The sequence below is a fragment of the Carcharhinus amblyrhynchos genome, chromosome 34 (genome assembly GCF_965287045.1).
Source record: "Carcharhinus amblyrhynchos chromosome 34, sCarAmb.v2.hapA, whole genome shotgun sequence".
Taxonomy (NCBI): Eukaryota; Metazoa; Chordata; class Chondrichthyes; order Carcharhiniformes; family Carcharhinidae; genus Carcharhinus; species Carcharhinus amblyrhynchos.
In genome coordinates, this window is record NC_137357.1 from 2,024,616 (window position 1) to 2,047,029 (window position 22,414).

At 43.6% G+C, this 22,414-nt stretch overlaps 1 protein-coding gene across 1 annotated transcript; it reads right to left on the reverse strand.

The window, feature by feature from the left end:
* Positions 1-10,659: 10,659 nt before the first annotated feature.
* Positions 10,660-19,135, reverse strand: LOC145361235 (scavenger receptor cysteine-rich type 1 protein M130-like). The gene is made up of 9 exons (XM_080216868.1): positions 18,778-19,135; positions 18,373-18,519; positions 15,168-15,482; positions 14,542-14,856; positions 12,815-13,129; positions 11,795-12,112; positions 11,247-11,555; positions 11,069-11,107; positions 10,660-10,881 (listed from the first exon to the last, which is right to left on the reverse strand). The coding sequence occupies exons 1-9, from the start codon at positions 19,133-19,135 to the stop codon at positions 10,730-10,732; spliced, it is 2,268 nt and encodes a 755-aa protein (XP_080072994.1). The 3' UTR covers positions 10,660-10,729.
* Between the last annotated feature and the right edge of the window lie 3,279 nt (positions 19,136-22,414).

Here is a 22,414-nt window from a genome sequence, read left to right on the forward strand (position 1 = left end):
GCAATCTATCCAAAAACCCTATTCTCCCTGATATTATTCGGATCTAAACAAGCAAACGCGATAAAAAAGCTCGCCGTCCACCAAACATGCAAAACCCTCTCCCTAATCTATCCCAATTTGCACAACACTCAGAAAGCTTGGCATCATCCATGAAAAATTAGCCAGCTTGAGTGACGAGCCGCCGATCAAATAGATTCTCCACCCATCCCGTCCCATTGCCTGCAGTGTGCAGCGTTTAAAAGATGCACTGCAGCAAAGCAACATGGTCACTTCCACAGCACAGTCCAAACCGAGAAATCTACCAGCTGGATGGGCAAATTTGTAGAGATATCGGGACATCATCACAAATAATTATCCCTCCCAGCCACTCACCCCCCTGACGTGGAAAAATATTGCATTCCTTTCACTGCTGCTCAGGCAAAATCATGGAAAAGCTCCCCGAGCAGGACCTGCACCACATGGACTGCAGCAGTTCAAGAAAGCAGTTCATAACAGATTCTCAATCGCAGTTAGTGATGGACAGTGTATGGCAGCCGATACAAGAACACCGTCACATGCAAACATCATCTAATGAGAACATTGCTGAGCGACATATATATTTCCAAATGCAATAACATTTACTCACATTTCACTTATCTTCCAGAGTGACTCCCATTTTTCAACATTTCCAGTAACAGAGCTTTATGAATGTATGATTCATTCTGAGCCTCTGCTGATCTGTCAAAACCAGAACATTGAAACTCATCCATACACCATTCGGTCAATGCTGATGGGCCCAAATCAATCCAATCGCTTTCTAACAACACGATAAATCTATTAGCAGCCGGCACTGGACTGTACTCTGTGAAGGAAACTGATCACGATGTTTCCAAGGGTAATTATTGATCCATAATAACTGTTCAATTTGCCAATAATTCTCGCACCTCAAAAAATAATAATCTTTAATGCGTTAGTTCAGTTTATTTATTGATGAAGTTACTGTGAAATCCCTCTCATCGCCACAGTGGGGCGCCTGTCCGTGTCAATGCATCCAACCAGCACGTCTTTCAGAATCTGGGAGGAAACCGGAACACCTGAAAGAAACCCACGCAGACACGGGGAGAACGTGAAAACGCCACAGAGAAGTTGACTCAAGCTGGGAATTGAACCTGGGTCCCTGGAGCTGTGAGGCAGCAATGCTAACCACTGTGCCACCCTTAATCATAATACAAATGTTATTGTTATTATTAATAATATTACCATCATCGTTATTGTCTACGTCATTACCATCAAGATTATTCAACAATATTAATTTTATCAGGGCGGTACAGTGGCACTGCGGCCTCACAGTATCTGGGATGCAAAGTTAATTGCTGTCAGTGGATTTATAATGTGGCCCACGTGACTTTAACCTGCCGTTGATGAAACAGTTGCCTATTCTGACTCCTTACCTCGACTTGTCCACCTGAATGAAATTGTTCTCAGCTGTAGAACTGAACAATGTGAAACGGAGGTTATTCGCTTTACAGGGAACTCTTTGCTCTGACATGCCATTTGGTTGGGTGAGGAATCACACAATACCCCATGGACTCTCGCTGCAAGCCTGAAGGCCTTGAGCAGTGTAACACTAAGGTAAACCTCTTTATCAATATGGAAATGGGGTCACCAGCCCCGAACTCATCAATAAGTGAACTCTCCAGTTATGGGAACGATCGCCCACAAAAAAAAACTAACCTGCCGATCTGTCTGACACGAAGGGGCAATTTAGCAAGGCCATTCAACCTAACCCGGCATTTTGGGATGAAAACTGCACAGTGGCAGGGAAATCACGCAAAAGCGGGACGATGTGTAAACCCTGCACGGTCACCCCGGACAGCAACTAACTCTGGATCCCTGGTGCTGGGAGGCCGCAGTGCCACTGTACCGCCCTGAGAAAATGAATAATGTTGAATAATCTTGATGGTAATGACGTGGGCAATAACAATGATGGATAATATTATGAATAATAACAGTAACATTTGTATTATTATTATTGCGACACAGTTGTTAGCACTGCTGCCCCACAGCTCCCGGGACTCAGGTTCAATACCCGGCTTGAGTCACCTTCTCTGTGGAGTTTGCAGGTTCTCCCTGTGTCCGTGTGGGCTTCCTCCGGGTGCTCCGGTTTCCTCCCATATTCTGAAAGACGTGCTGGTTCGATGCATTGACCAGGACAGGCGCCCCACTGTGGCGATTCGAGGAATTCCACAGTAACTTCATCAATAAATAAACTGAATTAATGCTTTAAATATTATTATTTTTTGAAGTGTAAGAATTATTGGCAAGTTGAACAGTTATTAGGTATCAATAATTGCCCTTGGAAAGATGGTGATCAGTTTCCTTGACTGCGTACAGTCCAGTGTAGGCTGCTAATCGATTCATAGTGTTGCTAGAAAGCGATTGGATTGAGTTGGGTCCAGCAACATTGATCGAATGGTGATATGGATGAGTTTCAATGTTCTGGTTTTGACAGATCAGCAGAGGTTCAGAATGAATCAGACATTCTTAAAGCTCTGTTCCTGGAAATGTTGAAAAATGTGATTCATTCTGGAAGATAAGTGAAATGTGAGTAAATATTATTGCATTTGGGAATTTCTAAGTCGATCAGAAATATTTGTACTAGATTTTGTTTGCATGTGATGGTGTTCTTGTATCGGCTGTCATACACTGCCTATCGCTAACTGCCATTGAGAATCTATTATGAACAGTTTTCTTGAACTGCTGCAGTCCATATGGTGCAGGTCCTGCTCGGGGGGCAGTTCCATGATTTTGCCCGAGCAGCAGTGAAAGAACGGCAATATTTTTCCACGTCAGGATGGTAAGTGGCTGGGAGAGATAACGGTTTGTGATGATGTCCCGAAATTTCCACAAATTTGCCCATCTAGCTGGTAGATTTCTCGGTTTGGACTGTGCTGTGGAAGTGACCATGTTGCTTTGCTGCAGTGCATCTATTAAACGCTGCACACTGCAGGCAATGGGACGGGATGAGTGGAGAATCTATTTGATCGACGGCTCGTCACTCAAGCTGGCCAATTTTTCATGGATGATGCCAAGCTTTCTGAGTGCTGTGCAAATTAGGATACGTTAGGTAGAGGGCTGTGGATGTTTGGTTGTAGGCGAGTTTTTTTTGGCGTTTGCTTGTTTAGATCCGAATAATATCAGGAAGAATAGGGTTTCTGGATGGATTACTTGATGTTAATTGTTGACAGGCATGATCAGGAGGAGATAGTTTCTGACACCACACAGTTAGTGTTTTGTTCCCAACAGCCCGAGGTCGTCACTAGACAAACAAATCTGCAACTCACTTTTCAACTGCCTTATTGAAAATAAGTTGTGGACCTCACATAGAGGAATACAGCACGTTAACAGGCAGAAAACATCACGAGTGAGGTTGGTCTACATTTAAACATTCTTTTCTTTATCTCTCCTTGGAAAACAGCGTTTAAGTTGTTCAGTTTTACCAACACTTCCTGTATTTATGTACTTTTAAAATGACGGTCTTAGCTTATGAATATTTCTGTTTTAATGACGGTAATAGCCGAAGGACGGTTAGAATTGCCGGGCGATAGTGTAGGGGTTTACCTGGAGTAAATGAAAACTATGGATTACTGGATATAAAGTTTGTGGAATTAAAATGAAAAGGAAACTTGGAAATCTGACTACCATCTTCACATGTCCCGGCGCACTCAGTGGTCCCGAGTGCTCGCGGTAGTGCTGGGATACAACACCCTGTTGTATTTAGTTGCTGGGGAAATGCTTTGGACCCTCCCCCTCACTTCAGCGGCAATCTAGATGACAGTAAATGAAGATAACGGAACCAAACCATGTATTTATCTGTTCTAATCTTTATTTAATGGCATAAGAAGGAAAGGTTTTACAAAATAATTTTCAAATGCACTTGACAAATATTGCATCAAATTTTGAATCATAATAGTGGCTCCGTTCCACAATGCAATGCGATGCAACTGCTTTAATATGGACAGTGCAATGCTCGAAATACATTCTAAATTGTTTTTCATTGTTCATTGAACGGAACGTTTCTTTTTTCATGCAAAAGGAAGAGAAAAATCATAATTCATCAAGCACAACATGAAGTAATTAATTATAAACGGCAACATTTATATCTGGAGTTACAGCATATTCAACATGGCGATATTTGTGGAAAAGTGAAGGGGCGTCCCCTTTAATTTAAGTCATATCTCTGAGGACATCACATCCTGAATTTGTTGATGACGATGATCTGAAACGGTAAAAGATAAATGAGTGAGAATTACAAACATTTCCACAATCAGGTCACCACTTCACAAGTGCTTGTATTATATTCCAGTTCAATTGTCAGTTTCTTTCTATCAAATACACACTGCACATTCTATTCGATGCTGACAATGTAATGTACTGCAGGAAATCACAAAGCAGAAACCATGTGGGACAGGTCACATCCCTACACTGCAGCACTCCCATTGGAAAATCTCATAAAATACGGTTTAACACTATAATGTATGCTTCGGAGATGAATGGTCGCTGCCCAATGGCGGTTAAGAGCCCGTGCTTATGCCACAGACAGTATTATTTTACTTATCTGTTGTGAAAGGAACGCATAAAACGGGATCAATGCGGATCTACTGAGTACTGTGGGGGTAAAGAAACTTTTCGTGAAATTTGGGCTAAAAATATCTGCTTTGTTTAGTACAATTCGCGGCAGGAACTAAAACCAAATGCCAAGTTATTATTTGATTGGCTGGAATTCACTTCAAACCAGAGCGGTTATATTCCACTCAAGAGGGCGGGAGGCTGCAGTAATATTCGGAAGTGATAATCAACTCAGAATGTTCTCTCAACATTGGGATTCCATGAAGGACATCAGAAAGTGACCGGGATTTCCTGGTTATACCCATGAAATTCTAACTTTCAACCTGAAGTCAAGTGTGATCCTTAAATTAGTGATCTAATAAACATTGCACTTTTGATTGGGTGAATTTTAATGGTAGGTTGAAAACAAGTTTTCACAGCCCCTCAGCTGGAGCTAGTTCATTAGAAAGCAGGATTAATGCAGCTTCAGAAGCTATGGGTCAAAAACAGAAAGCTCCTTCACTGTGACCTTGTCTGGAGCTTCCTGAAACATGGAGTCACAAGGACTGAGCTTGATGGAATGATGTTAATTCAAAGTGTAATTTCAATCCAGATGTCTCATGCAAAGGTGAATTTAAATCTAAATGATGATAACAGGCATGCGGGGATAATTTTAGGAGGAAAGTCTAAATAGTTTGGCGCTGCGTGCATTTGGTATTCAGAAGAATGAGAGGTGATCTCATTGAAACATAGGATTGTAATGGGAATTGACAGGGTAAACGCTGACAGGATGCCGTCCCCATTAAAGATTCTAGCGCCAGACTGAGGAGTCTCAGTATTAAGGGACATCAACATAAGACTGAAATTTGCAGGATTTTCTCCTCTGAGTGGGTGGTGAATCTTGGCACAGAGAGCGGTGGAGACAGAGTCCCTGTGCACAGTTAAGGCTGAGATAGGCAGATTGTTGATGAATAAATGAATCAAGGGTGACGGGGAAGGGGGAAGAGAGTCAATGTGATGAATGTCTGATCAGTCATGATCCGGTGAAGGGCAAACCAGGCTCGGGAGGCTGAACGGCCTTCCCCTGTTGCAATTACTTATCAAATTATTTTGTACTGATCCCAATCGACTTTCTCCGAAGCGGTATAATTAATGATTTATCTCACCCAGAGTGCCGAGGTCACCGCTGGAACTTGTCAAAGTGAAGATACCGTCAGGGCTCCGGTTCAGCAGCAAGTGCCCACTCTGGGAGTCAGTGGTTCCAGTCTCAGCGTCGTCATAGTCTGTCAAAGCAGGAGCTGAGAAAGGAATGTGTTTGAATTGAAATTATTTAGTAATAAAGGACAGTGAGAGTCCTCACCTTAATTGCTTATTTCCACGATAATTAAAACTCTATTGTGTTGTGGAGGTCCATGAATTTGAGCGCGGAAAATTATTGAGCCAAGTTTTATCGCAGTATATTTTCAAGTTTTGTTGAAATTTACACCGTTCCTACTGTGTTACCGATCGCACTAACCCACACAAATTTCACAGCCAAGATGGGCCTTTTGGGAAATACACTGTACTATTTTTTTTAAAGAAAAAGTCACTTATATTGCTGGGAATAATGATCAGAAATTCTTTCAGACTCAGAGTTTATGTTACTGAAATTATTCTGCAATCCCTGAGGGGCTCAGCTCTGTCATTTCCTGCTGTACATGCAACAGTGCGCACGTTTAGAGATTTCAGAGGCTATTTTAGATATTACAGAGTGTAAAGGCCCAGAAGGAAATGGTAGGATGTGAACTTCGACCTACACTGAATAGAGGAGGAATCCACTTCAGGATATTCTGATCCAGGATCCGTGTCTCCCAAACTGTGACTGGTGTAATATTCAATCTGATCGAAGGAGTCGATGCTTGAAGAAACTGGTAAGCACAAAATAATTGGTTAGTTGGTAAATTGTTTATTCCGATGTGATCATGACAGAGAGTGATTCACACTCAGAATCGAGATCACAACAACCTCATCGTCTCTGTGGCAATGCCTTGCAATTTGCTTCTGGCAGCAATTTGGGAGACCAGTCTGCAGACTGACTGCAACGGTTCAAAATGAACAACCAGCACCACCTTATTGGACAATCGGTGTTAATCTGGTTCCGAAATCTCCAGTCCTTTCAGAGAGACAATGCGTGAGATATCAGAGAACAGGAAATTATGTGAGACAAAATCTACTTTGTCTGGGTCAATTGACCAGCTTTTCAGATCCAGAATTTCTTCACCCTGCCACACTATCATCTCCAATGATGAAATGTCTTAGAATTATAGAAATCCTACAGTACAGAAGGAGGCCATTCAGCCCATTGAGTCCGTATTGGCAACAATCCCACTCAGGTTGTAACCCCATAACTCCACATATTTACGTCTAATCCTTCCAACCGACACTCCGGGGCAACTTAGCATGGCCAATGCACTTAACACACGCATTTTTGGACTTGGAAACACCTGGAGAGAACCCAAGCCGACCCGCTGAAAACGTGCACATTCCACACACAGTGTCCCAAGCTGGGAATCGAACAGCGTCACCTGGAGCAAAAATTCAACAGTGCTAATCACTGCCTCCCAAATACTCATCTATCCGATAATTAGACGCTTTGTATGCGGCCAGCAGTAATGTATTGAATTGATTTACACATTCAATCAAATGCTTTACTTATTAGTTATTAGATCAGACTTTGATATGTGCAAGGTACAAAGCAGCTGGAAATTGGAAGCACCTACTCTATTCGTTATTTTTTATAAAGAAGACAAACATATTTTTGAACAATGATGGATATTGGTAATCTAATCAGCACTCGAATCCTCTGAAGATAAAAAAAAAATCTGTCTCCGTTCGACATGAGGACGGTGAGATTAATGCGTCTCTTGACCATGGTTAAAGCGGCTAAACATGAAGCAGCATTTTTGCAGTGTAGCTTGTTTGTGAAAAAAAAAACAACAAACCTGAAGCCCGGGACTGAGTGTGTAGCTGGTCGGGAGGAATATCATCTATTTCTTCATAAACGGCTTGGTGTAAAGCAGAAGGTGGATCCAAACCACCCGCGACAGATTCTGTTGGATGAAGATCGGGGCAATTAGCATATTGTTACATTCTGGAACTATATTTCTGACCATGATTTTTATTGATTTCATATCTCACTCTATGTCGAGGTTAGATTCAAACCAGGGTCCCGTGGAATGTATCTTGTTTCTCTGCATTATCAATCCAGTGATAATACCACTGCCTCCATCACAAGGAACACTAAGGCATTTAGAGACCAATGAAGGTCAGCGGATAAGGTATGGTTCAAGAGAACTTGGTGCGAGTTCAGATACTTGCAGTAGTTTTCGTTCACCTGTTCAAAACTGATGGTACAAAAGGCAGAAATTCATCAGATTCCATGGCCATGTTTTAACATGGAGCAGGTCGGGAACCTGCCGTCAGAGCGGCGCCCCTCGATAGGAAACATGGCCGAACAGGAATATCTCCCGCTCTCATCTCCTGACATTGCCGCCTTGGAAGAATTTTACAGGAAGTGGTTACACTTTGTTCGTGCAAAGTCTTGGGACCGAATGTGGAGCATCTGACTCAGAGAGCGGGACGCTCTGCACAATACGAGCGGCATAGGTCCTGTTATTTTAGTGAGATAGGTTTGCTGGGATACAGTTTTGGCATTGATAATTGTGAGAAATCATACTATCACGTCTCAAAATGTGTCGAGTACTACTAGGGAACTTGACACGGCGAAACTATAGGTCCCTTGTCAGGCCCCCCTTGGAGTACTGTGCGCAGTTCTGGTAGCCTCACTATAGGAAGGACGTGGAAGCTATTGAAAGGGTGCAGAGGAGATTTACAAGGGTGTTGCCTGGATTAGGAAGCATGCCTTGTGAAGATAGGTTGAGGGAGCTGGGACTCTTCTCGCTGGAGAGACGAAGGTTGAGAGGCGACCTGATAGAGGTTTATAAAATGTTGAGAGGAATAGATAGGGTGGATTCTCAGAGGCTATTTCCCCGGGTTGAAATGGTCGCTACGAGAGGACACAGATTTAAGGTGCAGGGAAGCCAGTACAGAGGTGATGTTAGGTGTAAGTTTTTCACTCAGAGGGTGGTGAATGAATGCAATCGGCTGGCGTCAGTGGTGGTGGAGGCGAACTCGCTGGGGTCTTTTCAAAGACTTTTGGATGAGTATATGGGATTTAATGGGATTCGGGGTTATAGATAGGTCTATGGATTGATAGGTATTGATGTGATCGGCGCAACTTGTGGGCCGAAGGGCCTGTTTGTGCTGTAGTGTTCTATGTTCTATGTTCAACGCTCAGTGTTGGCTTGCAACCAATTGTAAGTGGAAACAAAATGTCAGTTGCTAAATAACCAATGAACTATTTGGAACGGAGGAATGAGGAGGAACAGAGGAATTAGGAGTGAGATTGGGCAATTCAGCCATTTGAGCCCGCTCTACTGTTCTATATGATCATGGCTGATCTTATCCTGCTCCATTTGAGCTTGACCCAGCTTTCATTGAGACACGTATCTGTTTCTTCCTTGAATCTGCTGACTGATTCTGTCTCCCCTGCACTCTGGGAAATCCTCCCACGGGTTCACAACCCTCTGAGAGAATTTGTCCCTCACCTCAGATTTGGAACTTCTTCCCCTCACTCTAAATTGATGAGCTGTTGTTGTAGACTCTCCAACAAAGGGGAATGTCTATTCAACACCCACCTCATCAATCCCTTTGGCACCTTATATACCTCAGTCAGATCCCCCCCACCCTCAATTCTTTTAAGCTCCAGTGAATCGAAGCCCAGGCTCTTCAAATGGTCCTCGTATGGTAGACCTTTCTTCCCTGGAATCAATACAATGAACACCCTCTGAACTGTCTCCAGTGTCAGCACATCCTTCATCAGGTATGGAAAATAAATCTGGACACAATATTCCAGGTGTGGTCTCAGCTCGGCCTTATCCAGTGTTAACAACATTTCGTTATATTTGAAATCCTGTCCTTTCGCAATCAATGCCAAGATTTAATCTGCCTTCCTTATTAAACATTGCACTTGCACATTTATGTTCTGCCATTCATGCACAAGGATACCCAGATCCCTCTGCACTGACACACTTTGAAAATGCTTCCAATAAAAATACTCATTGATTTTTTTTTCTGGAGAAAATGGATGGCCACCCAGGTATCCACATTCAGCTCCATTTGCCACATTCTGGCCCATTCTCCAAGCCTGTCAATATTCATCTGTAAACCCTATAAACTCAAGGGTGCCTGCTTTCCCAGTCATCTTCAGATCATCCGCGAATCTTGCAATGTTGCACTCTGGCCCGAATCACATGTCGTTATGTCGGTTGTAAATAATAGAGAACTGAATCTTGCGTCATCCCTCGTATTGCATTTCACTCTCTCCCCACCCTATGCTTTCTCTCTCTCAACCAATCCTCTATCCAAGCAAATATTCTGTGCCCAGCACCTGGGATTTAAAATTCTTGTCTAATATTTTCCCGAATCCCGATACGCCAATTCCACGTGATCCCCATTGTCCACCTGTCTGCTAAATCCTCAAAAATATCTAGCAAGTTTGTCAAACACAACCTGTCCTTCATGAAAATCGTGCGGACCCCGGTGAATTTCGCTTTGTTTTCCATGTATTAGTTATCTCCTGCGTAATGACTGACTCCGGCAACTTTCCACCACTGAGGTCTATAGTTTGCCACTTTTTGTTTTTTTTTGGACAAGGGTGTCATATTAACGTGTTTCCAATCTACTGGTATCTTTCCTGAATCGAGGGAAAATTGCAACAAGACAACTAATGCACCCACTATCACTGTTGCCATCTCCTTTAATACTCGAGAATGCAGATAATCAGATTTCAATTTGATGAATTCAACGTCTTAATCTGTTGCATCAACAATAAATCCCATTTCGTACCTTATATACTGTTGAATGAAGCAGGAATATGAATGTAGATAACTCCCTCATTTATATGTAATATTTTACTGTTTCTCATGTGGCTTCAAATAAATTACTGACCAATACTCAGTTCATTTGTTTTTGAAATGTATTCAAGTCATTCTATGTAAATCGGCAGAGAAGCCCCTCTGATGTATGAAGCAACATCCATGACTCAGCGTGGGTTCAGGGATATGATTCGGGCCTTACCTTTTATTGATGATCTTCTCTGCATTACTGCCAAAAGGGCGATGAACTCACAGATCAACAGGACACCGAGTGATATGCAGATCACCAGAGGGATGGAGGTGCTTTCATCTTCATATCCTTGATGAAAGATTCAAGGAAGTTTGTGAGATAAAGCGTCCACAATGTTTTAAATCCTTACATGATTATCAAACACTCAGACTGTCTGTAGAAATTGACAAAAAAAGGCAATAAAAATGTGTGGCAACTATTAATCATAATGTAAAATGAGCCGTAATAGTGATTGATATTTATTACTCAGACATACCTGAAGGTGTGGGCGGAACAGTCGGAGATAATTCCGGACCTGATGAAGATATGGTAAAAGGGAGACAATTATTTGCATTGTTGGTCAGAAAGACATTTGAAAACATTAATTAACTTCAGAAAAAATGGGCGAACAACGCCACACAGTCCCAAACCACACCACTCAGTGGGACACTTACCGGAACAAATCACACTGGCATCTTCCTTGTGATCACAGTCAGATTGAGCTAATGATGAAGGACAGTCAAACAGAAAGGTTTCACTTCCGGTGCACTTCACTTCATCCAGCCAGATAGTACCGTTACCCTGCCCAAAAGCGGCCCCTCCTGTGGCCTCGAGAGCAGATCCACAGCCCAGCTGTCTGCAGACAACACTGGCATCGTTCATATCCCAGGAATCATCACACACCGTGCCCCAGGCTCTATTACACCATATCGCCACTCTCCCGGAGCAGCTGTGGTTACCTCCAGCCAAACGCAAACTTTGTCCTGAATTTGTTAAAGATAATAAATAAATTATTAACCTTGCTGTAGCACAAGAGAGGAATGCAATCAGATAGCTGGTTTATTAAAGTTGGGAAAACACCTGATCCTCTCTTGCAGCTGTTTACAGTTTCCTGCTCTTGCTTCGGTGTCCCTCGCTCTGTTGATAAGACAAACATGTTGACTCCATGAGCTACATCAATATTTCAAATCACACCTGTAAGCAGAATGATTGATTGTGTTACCTGAACAAACGATGCCTGCATCTTCCCAATGATCACAGTTGTGTTGACCCCACGGGTCTGCCTGGCACTGCGGAAGGGTCAACGCATCTGAAAGACACTCGATATCATCCAGCCAAATAGGCCCGGATCCCACTCCAAATCGGCGAGAGCCATAGTCAATGGAAACGTGTGAGCCACAATTAGCCTGTTCACAGATTACAGTTGCATCTTTTCCACCCAGGTCTTCTGAGCACACTGTTCCCCACGTCCCATTGTAGAACACTTCCACTCTGCCCTCACAGCGATGCTTTCCGTTCACCAAACGCACCTCTTTGTGCTCTGTCAAACAAATGACAGATACCCAGATGATACCTTCTGCAAACAGCGTGTATAATATATGCTGTGCCATCTGAGGTCACCGTTTACCTGAATTATTTCGCAAAAATCACAAAGTAAACTGAAAAAGAACAATATCATCAAGAATATGCAAAATTGAATTTCAATGAGAACCTTTGGGTGTTCGACCCAATCAACTCTGGCCAAATCCTCCCGCTTGAATTTGTAATTACCTTTATTTAATTGTAATAGCGTTACATCAGATTCCACCTTCTCCCTCTCAAACTGAAGGGTCAATGTTGTGGTCACTGCTCCCGAACGGTTCCTTCACCTTCAGTTCCCTAATCAAGTCTGTGTCATTGCACATCACCAAATCCAAAATTACCTCCTCCCTCGTAAGCTCTGTCACAAACTGCTCCAGAAAACCATCTCTAAGACAGTCTACAAATTCCGTTTCCTGGGATTCACTACCTAACTGATTTTCTTTGTCAGTTCACTCGCACTCAGATAAATAAATGAGGGATGAAGAAACGAAAGGGAACGCGATGACGTGGACGGAACAAAGACTTCAGTGATAGTTATGTCCAGAATAAGAAAGTGAGCCTTTGTGCCAAATAGCCTTCCAAAGTGTTTTTTTTTAGGTAATTTAGGAACACACCTTATGTATGAAGCTTCAGTTATAAGTGCAGAAAATGGGACAGTTACCAGAGCACATGACTTTCACATCTTCTTTATGACTACAGTCGTGTTTACCCCACAATGCATGGGGACATTCCCAGAGAAATGATTCATTCCCGGAGCATTCCAGCTCATCCAACCAAATTGGCTGTGTGTCAGGTCCAGCCAAAGCAGGAAGAGGAAGCCGCAATGCATTTCCATAACCCAGCTGCTTGCAAACCACGTCAGCGTCTGTCAGATCCCAGGAATCATCACAAACTGAGCCCCAGGTCCAGTTGTGATGAATCTCCAATCGGCCCGCACATCGGCTTCCACCGCCAGAGAGCCTTAACTGCATGTGTTCTAATAGAAAAAGAATGGGAAGGTCACGTTATAATTCTAATGCATACTCATCTCATTGTTAAATTCAAACTGTTACATCATGTGAAGTAAATTAGAACGTGTATTTAACTACTGTTCACAGAGAAATCAATCACTGCTAAAAAAAAATCTTACGTAAAATTACAATTTTAGAGACTACGGATCTGCCAGATATTCGTATTTCTGACAATAATATAATCCAACGGTTTTCCGATTGGAACTGAACCTTTCATCCTTGCATGCTTTGCTTTACCAGGAATTGTGTCATTGCGGTGATTAGTTGTTCCACACAGAAGCTTGAAACAAATATGTTATCCCTTGTTATTCGCTACCTAATTTTTCCATGCATACTTCATCACTTATCTCGCTTGCTCTGCCATATATATTGGAACAACTAAGAAATACTGCTAACTGCCAGGCAGCGACTTGACCTTTCAGACAACGACCTTTCCTGCGAACTCACCCAATTTGCTGCTAAAATGTTCTTCAGTTCCTTGTTTGCTCAATAATGTAGATTTCCAACGTACCCCGACGGCCGCCGCTCCAAAACACATGAATGCAATCAAAACGTTTCTAAGTGAATCGCGCACATTCCAACTCACCGGCAGCGACCAGCGCACGCGCAAACTCGCACTTACACCCCTCTCCCTCCCCAATTCCCTCGCCTTCCCCATTGCTGACCAACAACATCACTAACACTGGCGATTTGGGGATTTATACAATATCTTCATTGCTGTGTTGATGTAAGCCTTACTTCTGGCTAATACTTAACGATTTTATTTTCATTGGCTGCTCTTCCGTCAATATAAATTAGCTTCAAAATATCACGGCCATGTTCGACGGCACTAATACACTCCACCAGTGCCCACCGCTTCACCATAGTTACCCCAGCCACGCCACACCAGCACGCTAACCAGCGTTGGTTGATTTAATTCACTGAAGAGTTTGGGTTTCCGTCATATCTGACACTTTCAGATGTGACTTCAGCAAGCCTTTCCTCACACTTAGTTAACATTCATGGTTTTGGGGACTGAGACACAAGATTGGAATTTCCTTCTGATACATGACCCCCTCTCTCCCTTCGCTGTGATGTTGTAACCCACCCGACACTGATCAGCATATTATTTCCCGCTGCCAATTCTGTCTTTATTGGTCTCAATTTACTGATGGAAATTACTTCGAGATTTATAAAGACTTCAAATCTTTTTATTAAATTGTTGTTGTCATAATATTCCAAACTATGTGATTTCCCCCGTGACGTTCTGTTCTGCATCCTGGCGTCAGCGTCAAATATCTCAGCTATATTTTCCCGAAGAAAAAGGGAAGTACATTCCCAGTTGTCCAAGATTACATCTTTCCATTTATGTTTCTGGAAAAGTGACCTGTTTATTCACCTGAGCACAGAACCCCTACGCCGATGCTGTCGCTGCGATGCGGGTTCAACGAGAATGTGCTGCACTTCCGGAGATGCGATTCGTTTCCTTCACACCGGACATCATTCACCCACACAGGCCCTTCACCCTCTCCGTACTTTGAATTGTTATAGGCGGTTACCGCTTCGCCGCAGCCCAGCTGTCTACAGGTCACATTAGCGTCATGGAGATTCCAGAGGCTGTCCTGCACTCTGCCCCAGCTGTGGTTGTAGTAAATCTCCACTCGCCCATCACACCGACTTCCCCCATTCATCAATCTCAGTGACCAGATTTCATCTAGGCGAAGAAAGACATGGAGAACAGTGGTTACAGTGCAACAAGTTAAATCAAATTGATACATCTCTCACAAGGCCTGCTCCCCCTGTGCAGAGGTTAAAGATGTGACGAGAGGCTGCTGAGTACAGTCAGACAGGAGGCTGAACAGCCAGCGTGGCTGCTCTGAATCTGAAGCAAATACATTGCTATACAAAGGGATAATATACGTTTTTGGAACTGGAGGATGGACCAGCAGTTGGGCGGAAAAATGTAGAAACATCCTCATCAATCCCCACACTACATTGTAACATTAACTTGATTTGGGGACATACCAGAGCAGATGACGCTGGCGTCATTTCCATGTGAGCAGTCAAACTTGTGGACGGGTGAAACTGGACACTCCCACAACCAGGACTCTTTCCCGCGGCAGTCGTAGCTTTTCTTCCACATTGTCCCATTTCCCTTCCCAAAGTTTGCTCCTCTCGGGATTTTCTCTACCACTCCACACTGAAGATGCTCACAGACCACACTAGCGTCTTCTAAACCAAAGTAAACATCACAGAGCGTCCCCCAGTGTTCTCCATGCAGCACTTCCACCCGGCCGGAGCATCTGTCCTTTCCACCAACCAATCTCGGTCCATGGTTTCCTGTTTCAATTACAAATACAGACCCAAATAACTTATTGAATTTAGAAGAAATGAATACCAGTTTTCTTTTTGTAAAGGAGAAAACACACTTCACATCTGCATCGACAGATATTTTCCACTATTGACAAACGATCAATTAGAACTATTTGACATAATATGTGATGCTTGTGGGCAGGTAATTCCATCTAATGGGACCAGTCCATCCTGAAGGGAAAAGTTCACGTGCTATTGGCAGAATACAATGTCTTTGGAGAAGGTCCATGATATATTTGAAATAAACTACAGTGTTTAAACTTTGCATTACGATGCAATTGTCAAACGATGTCCTGTGGAGCAACAACCTGAGCCAAAAACGGTCGATGTATTTCCAAATTTAGACAGCATCTCGCACCAGGAAATTCAGCAAGTAAATGTCGTTCGAAAAACTATTGCATTATTCTCAGAATAATGTACATTATTGACGCGTTTTCCATGCTTTGAAATCTCCAATATACATGTGTACAATTTTCCACGTTTTACTGGATGTAAGACATGAACTCGCAATGTTGTTACTGATCTCATCCAATTATTTTCTTCAATGAAATATAACTGAAATGCAAAACCCTTCATTTATTCTGTTGTGCCAATATCCTCTTTAACTGCGAACAGAGTTACAGTCTGTTATTGTCGATGCAGCGGGATCATCGCTTGGGAAGTAGGGCACGGCTGCCTCGCAGCTCCACAAAGAACGCCATATCACATATTTCAGAGGAGTCTATGTTTGGCCTGGACATTAAATCAGCAATAATTGTTTGTTGCTAATCTTAGAACATTAATAAAATTACAAATATTTCCGATTTCCAAAAAGTGATCATTCTTTGAAATTTTGTTCCAAAATTACAACAAAGAACATTGAGATATGAAGGTCTGGTTAGACATATCCTTTTTAGAGACACATCGAACTGTTATCTCTCCGTTGTTGAAATATTAAGAACATTTTTTTCTAATATTAATATTCACAATTCTGTACTCACCGGAACAGATCAAACTGACATCGTTCCTGTGGGTGCACCTGGACCGATTTACAGGAACAAGGGGGCAGTCCGTCAGACTTGTCTCACTCCCTTTACATTCAAATCTATCGTTCCATATAAGTCCAGCGCCCTTCCCAAAATGGCCCCCTCTTCTAATGGAAACGGCCACTCCACACTGCAGCGCAGCACAGATCACTGTGGCGGCATTCCAATCCAAGTCACGGTCACACACTGTACCAGATTCTATATCGTTATGGATCTCCAATCTGCCGGAGCATGGGGAAGGCCCGGATACTAGTTTTGGTAACCTGTGGGCTGAACAACAACAATTCACAACACACTAATTATTATTAAAAATATTCACATCCTCTTAATTAGATTCTATCATGATTGGTTCTGAATTTGGTTCCCCTTAGTTGCCCCTGAATCTAAAGATTTATCGAGGTGAAAACATGGGGTGCGACATGGTTTAGATGGTCTGTTGGGGAGACTCGACTGGCTGAATGTCCTTCTTCTGCATTAAGAAATTCTATAATAAAAGATGTTTCATCAATTTCAATCGGTGTCAATTATTATTCTCTCCAGAAGCCGTGCTCAGTCTGACAGCGATTCCACTGGAACACTCGTATCCATCTCCCCTTAAATTGAGAACACTGCTGGTTTATCTCAATAAGTTCTGAGTATTACTGCCCCCTGCCGCCTGGTGATGGGAAATATCACAATGTGCAACAGGCGGACCAGAATCAATAACATATGGTTTATTTGCCCAGGGACGTTCTAACTGATAGACATCAAACTAATTCTAAATTTGTTTCTTCGGCGCTGAAACGTGTTGAGAATGAACTTTCTGAAATTACTTCAACCAGAAGTGAAATGCTGGATCCCAGAATGTCAAAACGGTGATTAGCAAACAACACTGGAGCTTTATTGAGGGTCCATGTGCGCTGGTCACTAAAATGTAAATACCAAGTACAAAACGTAATCAGAAATCCTCCTGGAATTTTACCATTTCTATTTTGACGGCGAGACCATGAAGGGGGAGAGTTTCTGCTTCAAGTTTCAAGAACATTGTTTAGTCCACATCTGGAATGGGAATTAACAATAACTGCATCCCTGAAATGATCTCCTGTTCTGGAAAGCAGTCCAGTGGGAGTGTCCCAGGCTGATGGTTACTGAGTCTAGACACCATCTCCTTCTATCAGTTTACACTGTCTGAAATCTGTCTGAAGCTGCAGCAGCTTTAAATATTAAAACAACTAATCTCCCTTCATTTTATTCTGGAGGAAATACCGACTGCCGCTCATTTGAATGGGAATCTCTCCCAATCACATTTCTGAATTATCCTGCTGATAAACTCTGAAGATAAACTTGTCCAGAAAAAGAAAAAAAATAAATAACTCGAAGGGAAATCATATCGGAACAGTTGGTATTCATCATGTTTGGGGTGTGAGAGGGAGATAAGTTTCCAAATTGTGTCAAACGTTTCGGGAAAAGGATTTACATGACAGGTATTAAAACGACACGCCTGGAGAGACAGCGGACATCCAGCCAGTCTCCTCTCACCCAAAATCAGATAATGTTGGAACAATTCAGCAGCTGTGGCGGAATTAGTGGCGAGGGAAGAATAGAGGGAAGTTTCCAGTCCGCATGACTCTCCTCCAGACCCTTCTCATCCTCACTCCGCTCTTGGAACACCTTCAATCTGGCCACTGATTGCTGCTCTGAAAGTAGCCGCAGTGACTGGATAAGCGCTCTATGGCCTCCGCAATCAATAGTCAGTAAATGTCAAACACATGGACAGAGAAACCCGGATATAATTCAGAGACAGCCGCCAGGGCCTGTTTCCGTTGTTGTGTTGTTCTTTGTTGTTAACCAACGCTGCGAATAGATGAAGATAAACGATTGCTCAGCAGAAGCCTGATTGTTGTCCAGGATTTGCCCTGTGCGACCCTGGAATGCTTCATTATTTGTTGAATGGTGATCGGAACTGAACAGTGAGGAACCAGGAGCGAACAACTCCTCTCCTGAACAGAGCTAACAGCAAGCGGTCAGCTCAAGGACACAGCGGGCCTGTGCACGGTTGTGGTAATTGTTAATCAATCTCATTGTTGTTACTTTATCATAAACATAAATCCTGGTGTTAATGTAACAACATTTCAATTTTCAGGTCACTGAAATTACTCACAACCCACGTTACTACTGTATATGTTCTCCCAAAACTTTATCCGCCCTTTCCCGGAGAGTCGGCTGTATATGAGAGACAGGTTATTATTTTTTTTTACCTGAACAAATCACGCCGGCATCACTGGAGTGCGGAAAGCGAGATTCAGAATAGAGATCCCATTGATATGAGCGACATTCCCACAGGGCGGTCTCGGTCCCTTCGCACTGAACATCTGAAGTCACAATGGGTCCGGATCCTTCCCCAAAGTGAGCCCCGCGGGGTGCAGAGAGCGCGGTCCCGCAGCCCAGCTCCCCACACACAACATCGGCGTCCCGCTGGTCCCAGTCCCAATCATCCACAGTCCCCCACTGTCCCCTGTAGTGAATCTCCACTCTCCCAGCGCACCGACTCTGCCCATTCGCCAGTCTCAGTTTCACCGCCTCTGTGAAATAAATACACTTCGAGTTATTGGCCATTTGTTGCAGCAGGTCAGATAGGAATCAAATCAAGTATCGAGTGTGTCAAGGATCTCAACAAACCCTGGGATAATATGACACAAAGAACGAAAAAAAAATACAGGACAGGAACAGACCCTTCCGCCCTCCTCGCCTATAGCGACCGTACTGCCCGACTTAACTAAAAACCCCTACCGTTCTGGGGGCCATATTCCGCTATCCCCACCCTATTCATGTTCTTGTCAAGACGCCCCTTAAACGTCACTACGGTATCCGCTTCCACTCCCTCCCCCTGAGACATTGCAAGTGGAAGCGGAAATATGGATTGACAGTGGGAAACATCCGCAAATCAGTTGGAAGTTGAAAACATCATTCGGCTGCGTCAGGCAGGATGGTCGATAGGCGTTTAATTGATTCAATCCACACATCTCAGGACTGACATGCTCCGCGAGCCACCATACTGTCTGGACTAATATAGTGGAATCCCAATCCTAGTATGGATTCGATATCTGTCACCACTGTCGAACCAGGGCCGCCCTACTGCAATCGTCTGAATTAGATAGTCAGGTAGTCTCCAGCCCTTCTGGGAGCAGTGAGATTCAGCGGGTTTTCGGCGGAATCCTAATATACCGGTGGTGGAAGGGTCAGAACATCGCATTGCGTTTCAGCGCTGGCTGGTAACTAGGGAAGTTCAAAAAATTATTTCTAAACAGTAGCGGGACCACTTTGCCTCTCACCCTGCTCCTCCGGGACCGCATTTAACATCGTTCTGAATGAGTGGGCAGCAATTAAAGATTTTCAGGAAAACATTGCAAGAGCATTTTCCTTCACACCTGACAGGCAGACATTGAACCGAACCGTTGAAAGGAAAGATAGTGAAATTGTCTCAGGGATTTATCATTCAGTTGGATGGATTAGTGCAGTAAAATATCAGATATGAACTTGGAGGGCGATTACCTGATGGATCAGCCTGGCTGTTCCCTGGTCTGCCTGAAACGAAATTTTCAAAATTAGTCTTTGCTGGAACACGAGATGAATGAAACTGCCTAAACCATACATCACAAAGTCAACATCGAGGATCTGTGTTATTTCTTCACTGTATGATTTGCAAGCACTTGATGTTAAAACGTTTATCCAAATGACCACACCCGTGATGTTATGGACCATCAACACCCTGGCTTAATTGGATAATTGGAGGGGAAATTGTGGAGAACTTGAAGAGTTGGGGGATCCGAGCATATCCCTGGGGTTGCAACATAGAACATAGAACATTACAGCACACTACAGGCCCTTCGGCCCTCAACGTTGTGCCGAGGTATGTCCAATCCCATGATCAAGGTACCACCTCCCTTTCGTTCTGGTGTGTTCCATGTGCCTATCCAATAACCTCTTGAATGTTCCTAAGGTGTCCGACGCCACTATCACAGCAGACAGCTTTTTCCACACCCCCAACCATCCTCTGAGAAAAGAAATTATCTCGGACATCCCTCCTATATCTCCCACCATTAACCTTATAGTTATGTCCCCTAGTAACAGCTTCATCCACCCGAGGAAATAGTCTCTGGACGTCCACTCTATCAATCCCTCTCATCATCTTATAAACCTCTATTAAGACGCCTCTCATCATCCTCCGCTCCAAAGAGAAAAGACCCAGCTCCCTCCACCTTTCCTCATATGACCTACCCTCCAAACCAGGCAGCATCCTGGTAAATCTCCTCTGCACTCTCTCCAATGCTTCCACATCCTTCTTATAATGAGGTGACCAGAGCCCAACGTAATATTCCAAATGTGGCCTCACCAAAGTCTGGTATAGTTGTAGCAAAGCCCCACGGCTCATAATGTCAAACCACCTATTAATAGACGTTAACACATTATAAGCCTTCTTCACGGCTCTATCCACTTGAGAGGCAACCTTCAGAGATCTGTGGCTATGAACCCCAAGATCTATCTGTTCCACCACATTCCTCAGAACCCTGCCGTTGATCCTGGAATCTGAATTCAAGTTTGTCCTACCAAAATGGATCACCTCACACTTATCAGGGTTAAACCCCACCTGGCAAACTCCATCTCCACCTGTGGTTCGAACCACATTTTCATTCGAGTGTACAAATTCAGGAATGTGATGCAAAAAAAAGCATTAAGAATTGGACGATTTGAAGTGAAGTTAAAATAGCAGAATAAACCAAACGCTGCAGACAGATGAAGATAAACGGTTGCTCAGCAGAAGCCTGATTGTTGTCCAGAATTTGCTCTGTGTGACCCTGGAATGATTCATTATTTGTTGAATGGTGATCGGAACTGAACAGTGAGGAACCAGGAGCGAACAACTGCTCTCCTGAACAGAGCTAACAGCCAGTGCTCAGCTCAAGGACACAGCGGGCCTGTGCACGGTTGTGGTAATTATTAATCACTCTGATTGCTGTTACTTTATTATAAACTTAAATCCTGGTGTTAATACTTCTATTTTCAGAATATTGAAATTATTCACCACTCTCTTTATCGCCTCAGAATACTTTATCCGCCCTTCCCCGGAGAGCAGGCTGTAGATGATGGACAGATTTGTTTTTACCTGAGCAAATCACGCTGGCGTCATCGGAGTGCGGAAAGGGATAGTCACCCCATGGCTCTGAGCGACATTCCCGCAGGGCGGTCTCGGTCCCTCTGCACTGAACATCATACGTCACAACGGGTCCGGATCCTCCCCCAAAGTGAGCCCGGCCTGGTGCAGATCGCGCGGTCCCGCAGCCCAGCTCCCTGCACACAACATCGGCGTCCAGTTGGTCCCAGTCACTACCAAACACAGTGCCCCACTGTCCCCTGTAGTAAATTTCCACTCTCCCAGCGCACCCAACCTTCCCATTCGCCAGTCTCAGCTTCACCGCTTCTGTAAAATACAGAAATAAACCAACAGTTATTGGCCCCAAGATGTAACAGGTCAGATGGGAATCAAGTCAAATATCGAGTGTGTCCAGAATCTCAACAAACTCTGGGATAATATGAAATATTGCAAGTGGAAGCGGGGATATGGATTGACAGTGAGAAACATCCGCAAATCAGTTGGAAGGAGAAGTGTCCGTATGTGTTTAATTGATTCAATCCACACAACTCAGGACTATGATGGCCCGCGGTCCACAGTACTGCCTGGACTAATATAGTGGAATCCCAATCCTAGAATGGATTCTATATCTGCCATCACTGTCGAACCAGGGCCGTCCTACTTCAACCGGCTGAACTGGATAGTCAGGTCCTTTCCAGCCCTTCCCGGGGCAGTAAAATGTCGCGAGTTGTCGGCGGAACCTA